The sequence below is a fragment of the Sceloporus occidentalis genome, unplaced genomic scaffold, assembly GCF_023333645.1.
Source record: "Sceloporus occidentalis isolate IW3139 unplaced genomic scaffold, rSceOcc1.0.p SCAF_1, whole genome shotgun sequence".
NCBI classification, from domain to species: Eukaryota; Metazoa; Chordata; class Lepidosauria; order Squamata; family Phrynosomatidae; genus Sceloporus; species Sceloporus occidentalis.
This window is the reverse complement of record NW_028316981.1, coordinates 10980516-10994048: the sequence shown is the minus strand read 5'-3', so window position 1 is coordinate 10994048 and position 13533 is coordinate 10980516. Positions and strand designations below refer to the sequence as shown.

Below are 13533 nucleotides of genomic sequence, written 5' to 3'. Positions count from 1 at the left end.
TGATATGAAGATAAGTTTGTTGTTGTTAACTACCCTAAAGTCACTCAAGCTGATCCTATGGGTAAGGCTTCTCCAAGATGCCCTGTCTTCCACTGTTCTGCTTATGTCTTGCAGATTCATGCCTGTGACCTCCCTGATTGAGTCCATTCATCTGGAGTGTGGTTTGCCTCTCTTTCTACTGCCTTCTACCTTTCTGAGCATTACCAGAATGGAGGCAGGGATTATCACACACTAAATGCCAAGTGATAAGCTCCTATGTCTTCTGATTTCTTGACTGAGATCTCTGTCCTGTTCAATATTTGATCCAAAGTACAGGAAATCTTTGACTATTTTTATTTTCTCATTATCTAGGTTGATTTTATGTAGTTCCTCACTTGTGATCATTTTTCTTATCTTTATGTTCAGCAGATAATATCATAGAAGTTGTGTTTGTGTATCTCTCTCTCTCTCTCTGTGTAAAGTCTTCAAATGTAGAGCCCAGTTAAAAGTCAGCAATGGAAGGCTGTGTATAGTTGCCTAAGGAGGGGGTTCTACAGAGATGGGGCCATCACCAAAAGGCCTGTTCCTGATGCAGAAGAATGTGGCCAGGAATAAAAACAGAGAAAGAGAGTAAGTGTAGCCCTGCTTGGCCTGGACTGCCACTGCTTAACCCCAATCCTCCAATGGCATGAGACCACAATACAATACTACTGAGGGAATTCATTTTTTCACAGGGACAGCTAGCCTCAGGCATTCAGAGGAACCACTTCTCTTCACTCAAAAATGGGGTAAGTGCCTGCCTGGGAGCAGGGACCAATTTTCCTCCAGATGTCCACTCTGTTTGGGCTGCAGACTACTGAAAAACTGTGCAGTCAACCCTCTGTATCCACAGATTTCTTATCCACAGATTGAAGCATCCATGGCTTGAAAATATTTAATGCACATATAAATTCCAAAAAGTAAACCTCAGTTTTGCCATTTCCTATAAGGGACACCATTTTACTATGCTACTGTATTTAATAGGACTTGAGCATCCATGGATTTTGGAGGCTCATGGAACCAAACCCCAGCAGATACCAAGGGTCCACTGTATCTCCTTCTATCAGCCTTGCTGAGTTCTGAGGTTCTCAGGAGAGGGCTTTCTTTAAGCCCCACAACTGTCACAAGCCTGCTGTCAGGATTGGGTTAACCATGCAATGATTACTTTCCTGTAAGACTATGGTGTGTATGCTATGTTTTATTCCTACTGTGATGTTTGGTTATACATGTTTGTGATAGAAGGTTGTGCCATGTGTGTGCTTGTTGATATATATTTGCTATAGACCTGATCACATGATTTACCACTTTGGTTTCTTGTTATATTTGCTGATACGTGAAGGTTCTTTGGCGGGATACACACCGCCATTTAGTACGTCTTCTATACGTACTAGGGTTAGGAAGGGGCGGTGCTTCCGCACCCCCCTAACCCTAGTACGTATAGAATACGTACAAGATGGCGGCGCCCCTTCCACATGGGCGCCGCCATCTTTACGTACTGGACGCACAGCGTCCAGACGTGTCGCGCCGCTTCTGACGTAGCGAGCGCGCCCCTAGCGCCTCGCTACGTCGCAAACGCGACTTGAAAAGAAGCTCCATTTTGGAGCTTCTTTTTTCGGTCCGCGCGGGAGTCGGGCCGTCTGAAGGCTCCGGCTCCCCCACGGACCTACTGGCGGCGGCGGCAGACCGCCGCAAATCGGCGGTCTGTACCCCGCCTTTGATATGCATTTGTTTGATATGAGATCTAATGTGTTCTTTATCATGTATTTGTTATTATCATGGTTGTATGATCTATTTTTCCTGCTGGCTGGTATGGTGTATGGGGTTAGGATTGTAGTCCTCCCTGCATGGGGTATGCAAGTAAGATATATGTCAAAGAAACAGGTAAATCAATATTGCTATTTATATTCTATGTAAGGGGGATAATGATAGTTATGTAGCTGGGTCACTGGTTATTGACTGATATATTGGAAGTGTATGAATTGAATAGTCTCATATGACTTTGATGAAATGTCCTGCAATGAAACTGGCTAATTTTATGGTGCTGGTTAACTCTTGGTTATCAATTTGCTTCAACGATCAGAGAAGCCAGGAAGAGGCAGCCAGAGGGAAAACCAAAAGAGACCTAATTATTTTTAAGAACAGGAAAATAGATTTATTCCGCCAATTTAGTGGGGTGGGATTTGTGCCTGTTGAATGCTTTTGTTTCATGTACGTGTGCTTAGCCTTTAGTTTTGTCCGAGACCTTTCCCCAGTAGCTTCTCACCAACTGCAAAAATAAAGCCTTACTCATTCTCCTACAGAGGAGAGATCTACTGACTTGGGGAGGAGAATTCAGCTAGTTCTTGACACCCATCTGGCCATGACTCAGGATAGAGCTTTCTTGGTGGCTGCTCCCAGCCTGTGAAATTCTCTTCCATAGGAGACTAAGGTGGCTGCTGCCTTTCTGCTGCCCTTCCACTTTTTAAAAATTTAAACAGGCTTTTGGGCATTAACAGGTTGTATGGAAGAATCCTTTAATGGGGTATGCATTCTCATTGTTATGCTTTTAATACTTTTATAATGTTAAGCAATCACTGTAATTGTTTTATAGGCTCTACTTTCTTCTGATTTATGCTGGGAGTCTCCTTGGATCCCATGTTGGGAAAAATATAAATTGAATGAATGAATGAAACTTTGCCCTCCACTTCCCTTCTGTTGGTGATTGCAATAGCACTAGTTGCCATCGTCTTATGATTTGACTTTAAAAACAAGGTCTGCTCCTGTGATAATGCCTTCCAGTCTGTATAGTTTGCTGCAGGCAGACAGCTGAAATTTGACAGTACCTTATAACATTGGGCAACACACATACATAAAATGGCTGGTGGGCCATGTCTGACTCACTAGCCATGGGCTGGGTATCCCTGTAATAGAGCTATTTGCTCGCTGAAGAACTGGGCATAATACTGCAAACACTTTAGAAGGCAAGAAGGTATTCCCATTAGTTTCTGGGCATAGTACAAGGTGTTAGTTATCACCTTTAGGGCCTTAAATGGCTTGGGTCCAACCTATCTTTGGGACCACCTCCTTCCGTATAATCCACTCCACACATTCAGGTCCTCTGGGAGGAATCTATTGCAATTTATACAAACTAGACTGTCTGCAACCGCCCAGAGGACCTTTTCGGCAACCACTCGCAGATTATGGAATGGCCTGTCGGATTACCACCTTAAACATTACCACCTTAAACAGCATCAAAAAAGCTGTTAAGACGGAGCTCTTCCGGCAGGCCTTTCCTGAATAGATAACCAGCCACCAAACAAGTTTGAATTTGTCATTCCCTGTTTTTTTGTTACAGCCATTGTTGGTTTATTTTTATCTCTATTTTTATTATTTTAATATTTAATTGCATGGGGGGGGGGTGTTATTGGGATTTGGGAGTGAGCATTTTAACCTGAAGCTGTAAGATGCCCTGGTTGCGTTCCACAGAGAGGCGGGGTATAAATAAATGTATTATTATTATTATTATTATTATTATTATTATTATATTGACCATTATTTTTTTCTGAACCTAAGAAGAGCTCTGCCAGATCAGAACAAAATTTAATTCTATTTAATACCACCACCAGCACACCATTCTGGATCATGTACTTACGTCTTTCTACTCCAAATTGTGGAGTAAATGTATTGCAAACCTGGGGCCTGTGCATCTTGGCACTAGTAAAAATTTTGAAGCCAAAGTCCTGTAAAATTGAGAAATGTGACATTTGAAAACATTTGACAAAGCATGGACAGGACAACAAACACATGCATCTGTGCAAGCAAACACACACATTTACTTAGGCATGAGAGAAAGGGATACTGCAGATGACCTCTTGACTTGTAAGCAGATTATTAGAAGTGTTTATATTTTTAAAAAACCTTTTGTATTAATGAAGTTTCTAGCATGTGTGTTTGTGTGCGTGCCTTCAACTTGCCTGTGACAACTCCACAGATTTCATGGGGGTTTCTTAGGCAAGGAATACTGAGATGTGGTTTTGCTAGTTCCTTTCTCCAAAATGGCATTCGTTGTTGTTGTTGCTGTGTGCCTTTACTGTTTAAAAAAATGGTGGCAGTGTGCGCATATTCTGTCAAATTTAAAAACCTCCAGGTGTGTATGTGTGTTGTGTGTATTTGGGTCACTACAGATTATGGCAACACTAAAATGACCCCATCCTGGGGTTTTCTTGGCAAGATTGGTTCCAAGGAGATTTGCCATTGCCTTTCCCCTGAGACTGAGTGTGACTCCCCCAAAGTCATGGGTTTCCACAGCCTTCCAGCCTCTAGCTTTTCCTTCGCTTCCAGCCAAATGCTACAGCCCTTGCCTCCACCCCATGCCATCCTGTTCCCATCACAATAATAATAATAATAATAATAATAATTCTTCACCCCAGAATGCCATCTCTGCATGCTCCCTCCTTGCAACCCCAGAATGCTTCACATACACATATGTAGCACAATCATTCTGTATCAATTTGCCAAATTGAAAGGGAAACATTTGTAACATTCACATTGTAGCATTCGCATATTACACACACAATTTTTTTTTTAAAAAAGCCTCTTGCAAAGTGAGGCACCCGCAGCAAGCAAACGCAAGGGAAATGTAGCACAAGCAGACACATTCTATCAAAATGTATCACCCTGTAGAAAAAGCATTCGCATAATGTGTCAAAAATAAAAATACAAAAAAACTGAGAGAGAGAAAAAGCTGCCTGCGAGGGAGGCATGTTCCGTTCTCTGCCCTTCCTCTGACCTAATCCCTCCGCTGGACTTGACCCTTCGTCCTGCTCCTTCCTCCTCCTCCTCCTCCTCCTTCACCCCAATGAAGGGGAGGCATGTTCCGCTCGCTGCCCTCCCTCTGACTTAATCCCTCCCCTGAATTTGACCCAATCATGACCGGGGCGAAGTTTATACTTGCCAGGACCTGTTTTTTCTCAAAAGATACAGGTAAAACGCCGCTTTCAAAAGACCCGTGCCAAGGGGCATTTGCCTCTGAACGGGTGTGATTTCGCTTGTGGAAGAATCGGGGCCAATATGAACTTCCCATGGTTAATCTGGTTTCTGAACCGGGGTAAAAGGTAGTCTGAATGGACAGGTAGACAGGGCACCGTGAGGGCAGGGAGAAACTGGCTCATTTGGCCAGTGCAGACATGCCTGAAAGAGTGAGATTTGCCTCCATTCAACAAGGTTTCCCTAGCTGAGCAGACTTTGAACCCTTAACCCCCATTGTCCTAGTTCTACACTCAAACCACTGCACCATATTGGGTCTCTTTTAAGACAGCTATGGCCTGTTACAGACAGGCCAAAATAAAGCTGCTTCGGGTCTCTTTGGAGGTATGCTGTTTAAATGATGCATGGATCCTAAGAGTCCGGAGGTCGCGCCAAAGCCACACTCCATTCCTAAGCACTGGAGTGCAGCTTTGGTGCAGCTTCCGGATTCTTCAGATGAATGCATCATTTAAACAGCATACCTCCAAAGAGAGCCGAAGCAGCTTTATTTTGGCAGTCTGTAACAGGCCTATATCAAGCCATCTTGCCATTCAGTGAAGTGGGCTAGAAGGAAATATTTTTAGGGCATAGTATTGGGTCAAGGATTAGCTGTGGAGCCTGTTGGGGGATACAGTGGCCAAGCTTCTCCAAGTGTTGAATATCAACCTATGTTTTCTTTTCACCAAGCCCACTACTTGACCTCCTTGGTCCAGTTTCCAGTTTTTGGAGCCCAAAGCCATTTCAAGGACCCACTAGTGCTCACCTCAATAATTGTATAGGCATATCCTCTTTCAGGTGAATAAGTGTCAGGCTGGTAGCGAATACCATCTACAACTATCGTTTTGTAGGGCACACACTGGATGTCATCGTGGTCCTTTACATTCCAGCTCTCATAATAATAGCCACTGAGCATCTTCACAGGCAGCAAGTTATAGACCTAAGGAAAGGAAAGCAGCCACAATTCAGCATGACATGAAAATTCTCCTCTGATGTAGCTGACAGATTCTGGCAGCCTCTCTAAATGTTACACCTTGAATGCAGCCCCAGGTGTGACTTAGGAATTTATTATACCAGCCTTGGTCTCATCTCAGACTTGCCACAACTGCTTTATTTACATGAACAGAACCATACTAGACTTGGGTTTTTCTTTATCACACCTCACTTTGATAGTGCGATGGTGGCCACTGATGGTCCTGCATGCTCTCTTCCTTATTTCCTCTTAGCACTGCCTTCCTCCCCTATGCCCTACCAGGATGCCTTTCTTTTTAAAAAAATCAAAATTACTATGGAAACACAATTGAGTGAACAAAAGGAGGAGGAAAAGAAAGGAAAGAAAGTGAAAAAAGTGTGTGTGTGTAAGAAAACATGCAGCCTGGGAATAGTGAGGGGGGAAGAGGAGAGGGAATAAAGAGGAAAATGACACCATGTGACTTCCCAATATTGGGATTGCCATGGACTGTCACTATCGCACTTGTGGAGTAATGGGGTGGCAGCGTGATTGGCTATTTATTGACAGGTTTTCCCATCAAAGAAAAGATGCCCCCTAACATCTGCATTTGAGGAAGTAGACTTTAGTCTACAAAAGCTCATGCTGCCAACTTCTTTCTTTCAGTTAGTCTCAAAAGTGCTACAAGATCTCTCTACATACTTTCTACAGATCAACACGGCTATATCTTTGAATGCCCTCTAACAATGCTTCAGAGGCACAGCAGCAATAGAGCAGAAGTGACTCTGTTCAATAGGTGACAAAGGTGCTAGTCTCTTGCTACAAGTGTGGTTTAAGACCTGCATGTGTTAAAGTCCTTAGCCATCTCACCGTTTGGGAAGAGAGTTCAGCCTCAGGTTTCAAGAGGAAGACACTCTTGTCCACAGCATGGATGGCACACAGGGAACCTTCAGAGGCTGCAAGGTGGAGCTGAGTGTCGCTGGAAGGCAAGCCTGTGGGATTAGTAAACCACAATTTCACCTGCAAAGAAAAGGGGGGAGAAGCAGAAGAGAGCTATGATAAGTTCCTTTATAAGCACAGCAGCACAATATAATTGATAAAGCACAATGGGAGAAAATGGGGCCAAAATAACTGATAAGACATAATGGGAATAAAACAGTAGAGGACACCAGTAGAAATGATATATGGATATCATAGTCTCTCCTAGAATATGGGTTCTAGGTTTGGCATCTTATCCAGACTGTCCAACAGCCCCAGAATTTGGAGGGATTTATACCTGCACTTAGCAGAATCCCACCATCTTTTTTTGTTTTTAAATTTGTCTTTATTAACTTGTTTCAAAAGCAAATGTGTTCAGCATGCTTGTACATGAGCCAAAACATACATAAGCAAAAGAATCTATAAAATTAAAGAATATACAAGGTTTCAAGTGAAATAGTCAGCTTGGATGTCCATCCTATTAGGCTCATCTACATTTGTCAGAATTCTCTGGGCTGCCCCGGGTTTCAGATTCAGATGCCTCAGATTCCCTCCAAATCCCCCGTTTACCAGATGCAGGTTTTTAGTGAATGATGGGTATCTGTCTTCCTGTGCAGTCCCTACAAGCTGGCTACTGCTACCACTGCAGACAAAAAGTTACTCTTATATCAGAATGAGGTACCCAGTCTTGTGTCATAGAGCAACTCAGGAATTTATCACACGAAGGAGATTGGGAATTTATCCTGTGAATATCCCAGAGAAACTGCGTAATTACGCAAAACGATTTCATATGATGTTGCACAAAACACACCATTAAAGTGGTCACAACGAAGCATTAACATGCATCTTTTTACTTTCAAATTTTCAGCAACAATGCATTTTCAGTATCACTTCATTTGCACAATTGAGTGTGATAATCATTCAATTACTCACCATTTCCACTTCATTTGCGGATGCTTTAAATGCACTTTAATCTCTCTTTAATGTCAAAATCAGCCCCAGTGTGATAAACTCCTCAGAGTGACTCATGCTGGGATGCTTGCAGGAGCTGCATGGCATCTGTTGCCACCACGTATTGCTCCGGGTTTTCTGGTAAACCCAGAGCAAAAGGTAAGTCTCTTTATTGCAGGACTAGGAATGGAAACCCTGAATCAGGTCCAGGTGTTGTGAATCAGCCTAGACACAATTCAGGGTTTGGAGCCAACATAATGTAAATAGCACAGCATGAGTCTGGGATTCCGGGTTCATATGTAACGTAGACAAACCCATTACGTCTTCACTTGGGAAGAAAGTCCAAAGATTGTTGCTTCCCCAGATTCAGTCAGTGATGATGAGGCAGCAAAGTTTTCAAAAGGCAAACCATTGCTTCTGAGGGCTCCTGGGAGAGATTGTTCATTTGGGCAATTAACTTTTTTAACTAGAAAAAGAACCACAAGGCACATGGGGTGACTGAAACTGCAAAACCAGGCTTGTGGTCTTCATATGCTCCAGGGGCCAGGGCTTTCACTTGCTTTGGCCTAGTCAACTTTACCTTGTTTAAGAAGCAGTTTTCAATATTAATTTCGTAAGAGTCTGCCACAAGTTCTCCGTTGGGCAGAATAGTGTATAGTAGCAAACGGGCCAGAGGAGCAGCATGGATGTTGAAGGTCAGATCCAGAGAGAATATCCCTTTAGCTGGTAAAGAAAGAATTTCAAGAAACAAAAACAAGAAATTAATTCTAACATGTCTCTTTCAGCTGAGCTTCAGCAACCAAGATGGCCAGGAGTACAAACTCAGAAAACAGTGAAGCACATCATCCATCAGTTTTGCAAATAAAATTCTCAAGTTTTGGGAAGCCTGAAATGTTGAGCTCTGCTAGCCAGCCAACCCAAAGGCCAATTGCTTGCATTTCTATGTTGGCTGCCAGAGATGTAGGCTGGAAAAATTTTCTATTGAAAATTTTCAGATGCTATGTTTTTCCATAGAAAACTTTCCACACAACAAGTATGCAGACACATTTATCCTTTTATTGTCTGGCTTGTTCTACTGCAATAAATCCTTTAGTAAAAGAGAATGTCCCGCTAGAACTGAACCAGATTTTTCCTAACTTGAAATGGAACTGATATGCAGCGCAGAGCTTGAGTAAGTGAAGCTGAAGGCAAAATAGTTATACCACCACAAAAGTTAAATTGTTAATATAACATATATCAGGTAAAGGTCTCTTTATGTATTTAAAAAAGTATTTTTTAAAATCTGGTCATTTTTTGGGTACCATCTCCAAGATATCACATTGTGTGTGTGTGTGTGTGTGTATACACACAGTGGGCCCTTCCCTTATATGGGGGATCCATTCTGGACCTCCTTGTGTAAGGGAAAAAAACATGTATGCTCGAGGACCACTGAAAACAATGGGGTGCATGTAGTGCATGTGCCACAGGCGCACGTGCCACTTTTTCCCACATGTGGCTTCAGCATAAGCTGAAAGCTGCATATGGTGCAGGAATACTGTATATATACACACACTTGAAATCCAAAACTCTTCTAGACCCAAACATTTTGGATAAGGAAGATTCAGCCTCTACCTATAAGCAGTTTTCGCATCATTAGAAATATTCCAGTAAAATAATTTCTACTTCAGGCTTTGCACAAGTTTGAATATACAGTAACATTTTAAAATATGGTAAAGCAAATATTATTTGCAGAAAATTGTCCGGTTCTGTTTTTCCCTTCAGGAAAACTCACTTCTCTGGCTGCAGAGATGTTTGGGACCAACACAGATGAGGAAGAAACAATTGAGCTCTCTTGCCACACAGCCATTGTCTGGACTAAACAGAAAGAGGCAATCCTAGTTCATAAGAATAGGCGATGAATAGGAGCAGAGCTGGCCTTTCCATTAGGCACAATGAAACACAGGTGATTTCCCAGGTCAGTCCATCCACAGTGAATGACTCTGAGAACTTTAGGAAGTAGCCAGTTCTGTGCAAAACCACATTGGCTGCTTTCTTGCAATCAGTGCAGTTCTCCACAGAGCCTTCTTGATTTTTGGTGAGGAGGTACAGACAGCAAGGGCATGGCGGCACATTGCTGTGCACTTCTCTCTGTATCCCAGAAATAAGAAAACATCAAAAACTGGCAGTAACTATTAGTACTACTACTATACTACTACTATCATTACTATTACTATTATTATTTCTCTCTCTCCTGTCTCCCAATTGTATTTTTATCATTTGAAAATGCCTTTGCCACTAGAATAACTTAAATATGATATAACATGCCTAGGAAACCCATATACAACAGAAAGATTTAAAGTATCTTAAGAACAAGCCTTGCAACAAGCAACAAGCAAAGAGGCATCATCTTTTAGGTCAACAGAAGAAAGTTAGTGAAATAATTATTTAAAGACCCAGACAGATTCTACATTAGTCTAGAAGTACAAATCCAAGATTCAAAAACGATAGTCAGTATATGCACCCAGTTAGAAAGCAAGGATAATTCCCCCCCCCCCCCCAAAGCTTTCAAAAGAAATATCAGAGTACAACTATGGTGTATTAATCCTAAAAAGTGGCAAGAGGAGGGGAAGTGTTTACCTTCTCTGTGTGTCTCTGGCAGAATGTAGGTCCCATCTTGCACAATTCTCCCTTTACCTGCCACCTGCAGGGAGGAAGGAAACAACTAGTGGGTATGATATTGATGCAGAAGTCTGGCAGAGATTTGGTCATTGCCCACTGTTGGCTGATAGTTGATCTATGGCAGCAGGAATCTGCTCTGGGTTTTGGATTGAACTCCAAAGAAGGTAACCAAGGCTGCGCCCACACTGCAAAAATATAGGTTGACACCACTTTAACTGCCATGGCTCTATCCTCTGGAATGCTGAGATTTGTAGTTTGTTGTGGCACCAGAGCTCTCTGATAGAGAAGGCTAAATACCTCACAAAGCTACAATTCCCAGAATTCCACAGCACTAAACCAATGGCAGTTCAGGTGGTATCAACCTGGATTATTTCTGCAGTGCATATGCAGCTGAGCAAAATACTGAGCCTTATTCCCCAAAACAGATTGTCATCGCCATTGTGGTTCTTGTGGTGAACTTTAAATAATAATTTCATTATTGTATTATATTAATACTTCTTAATTATATTGATTAATATTAATTCATCCATATTATATCAATTATTATTACAGATTGGGTCTCCCCTTTCAGAAATGCTTGGGACCAGAAGTGTTTTGGATTTCCTCCCGTATTATGTATATACTGCGCAGGCGCAGTACAACCCATTTGTATGATTCGCAGAGACCACGAAGAAAATATATATATATATATATATATATATATATATATATATATATATATATTGTGTGTGTGTGTGTATCATTGAGATGGGACCCAAGTCCAAACATAAAATTCATGTATGTTTTGTGTACATCTTATAGACATAGTTGAAGGTAATTTTATACATAACATTTTAAATAATTTTGTGCATAAAACAAAGGCTGCATTTGCACTGTAGAAATAATCTATTTTGCTATGGCACTAGGGCTCTCTGATGGAGAAGGCTAAATATCTCACAAAACTACAATTCTCAGAAATCCATATCACTGAGCCACGACAGTTAAAGTGGGGTCAATGTGGATTATGTCTACAATGCGGATACAGCCAAAGTTTGTGTACACTGACCTGTCAGAAAGCAAAAGTGTCACTATCTTAGCCACCCATGTGGGGCATTTTGAGTTTTGGGGTATTTTTTGATTTCAGAAATGTGGCTAAGGGAGACTGAACCTCTAACAGTACTACAACAATGTAAAACATACACTTAAAAATGATTTTAAAAAATGATTTTAAAACAGTACCATATAAAACAATACAGCTCCCTCTGAAACACCCTTTCCTTAAAAACAATCAGTTTTAGAAACCTGTTCAGCCCCTTAGACAGCTCATTTAAAGACTGATATAACCTTACAGCAGATTCACTGTGTCCTGCTCACACTAACCACAGCTGCAACTCCTGTTTACAACCCAATGTTTAGTATATTTGGTGGCCACATCCAGGTTCTGGAAGTTTCTGCTAAGAAAGGTTAAATGGCCTCTCTCCCTTGTTGTGTGCCTTCAAGTCACTTCTGACTTATGTTGACCCTAAGGCGAACCTATCATGGGGTTTTCTTGGTAAGATTTGTTCAGAGGAGGTTTGCCATTGCCTTCCCCTGAGGCTGAGAGTGTGTGACTTGCCCATAGTCACCCAGTGGGTGTCCTGGATGAGTGGGAAATTGAACCCTGATCTGCAGAGTTGTAATCTAACACTCAAAATACTGGCCTTTTACAGACAGCCAAAATAAAGCTGCTTCGAGTCACAGTGGAGGTATGGTGTTTCAATGATGCATGCGCCCTAAGAGTCCAGAAGTCGCACCAAAGCCATGCTCCAGCCCTAAGGACTGGAGCGTGGCTTTGATGCAGCTTCTGGACTCTTAGGACGCATGCATCATTGAAACACCATACCTCCACTGTGACTCGAAGCAGCTTTATTTTGGCTGTCTGTAACAGGCCACTATGTCACACTGGCTCTCCGGTATCCCTCACTACTTAATTATTTGAAATCATTCAAATATCATTTCATTCATTAACTCAGTATTGCAAAGTTGATTGTTTTATCACTTAGTCCCTACCTACATAAAGGGATGCTGGGTTTGTTTTGTGTACATTCAAATTCCAATTGAATTGTGACTGATGATATCTTTTTCATTTCCTTTACTCTCTGATCTCACTACTCACAATATCCCAGTTCCCCCAGTATACAAATATACCTTCAAGCACTAGGATTAACAGAGTGAAAATTGCAGAGGTTTCCTGTACCTTTAATTATTGTGCAGAAGGGGGAATTTCAGCAGGGGATGCTTGCTACCTATATTTATAACAAGAAATAGCTGCTGAAATGCCCTCTTCTTATTGTTGTTGAGTGCCTTCAAGTTGCTTCTGACTTATGGTGCCCCGAAATATGAATTTATCATGATGTTTTCTTAACAGGATTTGCTGGACGGGTTTGCCTTTGTCTTCCTCTGAGGCTGAGACAGTGTGACTTGCTTAAGGTCAGCCAGATGATGTCTATGACAAGCAGGAATTCAAACCCTGGTTTCCAGAGTCATAGTCCAACACTCAAATCACTACAAGAACCCTCTCCAGTTTTCAGTCTGTGCAACCCTATCTGTGCAACTAAGGCTGATACATGATGGAGCTGAAGAAGTGAACTATAATCCACAAAACAAATGCCACAATAAGTTAGTTAAAGGCCTAAATGCTAAATGTGTACATCGGCACCAACATCAGGTTTCAAACCTGAATTCACATGCAGTTTAGCAGCCAAACATAGGCTGCTAAATCTGAAGTACAAATTCCATATGAAGCTTGTTTATTCTATTGATTCCAAATGGATTCATCCCTGACTTTGCTTGGATTACCCAAGATATAAGGTAAAACAAACATTCCAAAGGGAAACATTATTTAAAGTTGATATAAGGCAATACAACAAACCCCTCTCTTCAGATTGAAAGGAGCAGCAACTGAAAGTCATGTATCTCATGTATATCTAATGAAGGTCAAAGTAGAGATTATGCAAGTC

The 13533-nt window shown here is 41.7% G+C and overlaps 1 protein-coding gene across 1 annotated transcript in view; it reads right to left on the bottom strand.

Annotated features, from left to right (window-relative positions):
* Positions 1–13533, bottom strand: part of LOC149320718 (alpha-2-macroglobulin-like) — an 83335-nt gene that overhangs the window by 37736 nt on the left and 32066 nt on the right. Inside the window, exons 13-17 of the mRNA XM_089502632.1 lie at positions 10514–10577; positions 8478–8620; positions 6839–6988; positions 5786–5959; positions 3650–3737 (exon numbers count right to left, since the gene is read on the bottom strand). Of these exons, the coding sequence (XP_089358758.1) occupies positions 3650–3737; positions 5786–5959; positions 6839–6988; positions 8478–8620; positions 10514–10577 (619 nt within the window). The remainder of the gene's footprint in view (positions 1–3649; positions 3738–5785; positions 5960–6838; positions 6989–8477; positions 8621–10513; positions 10578–13533) is intronic.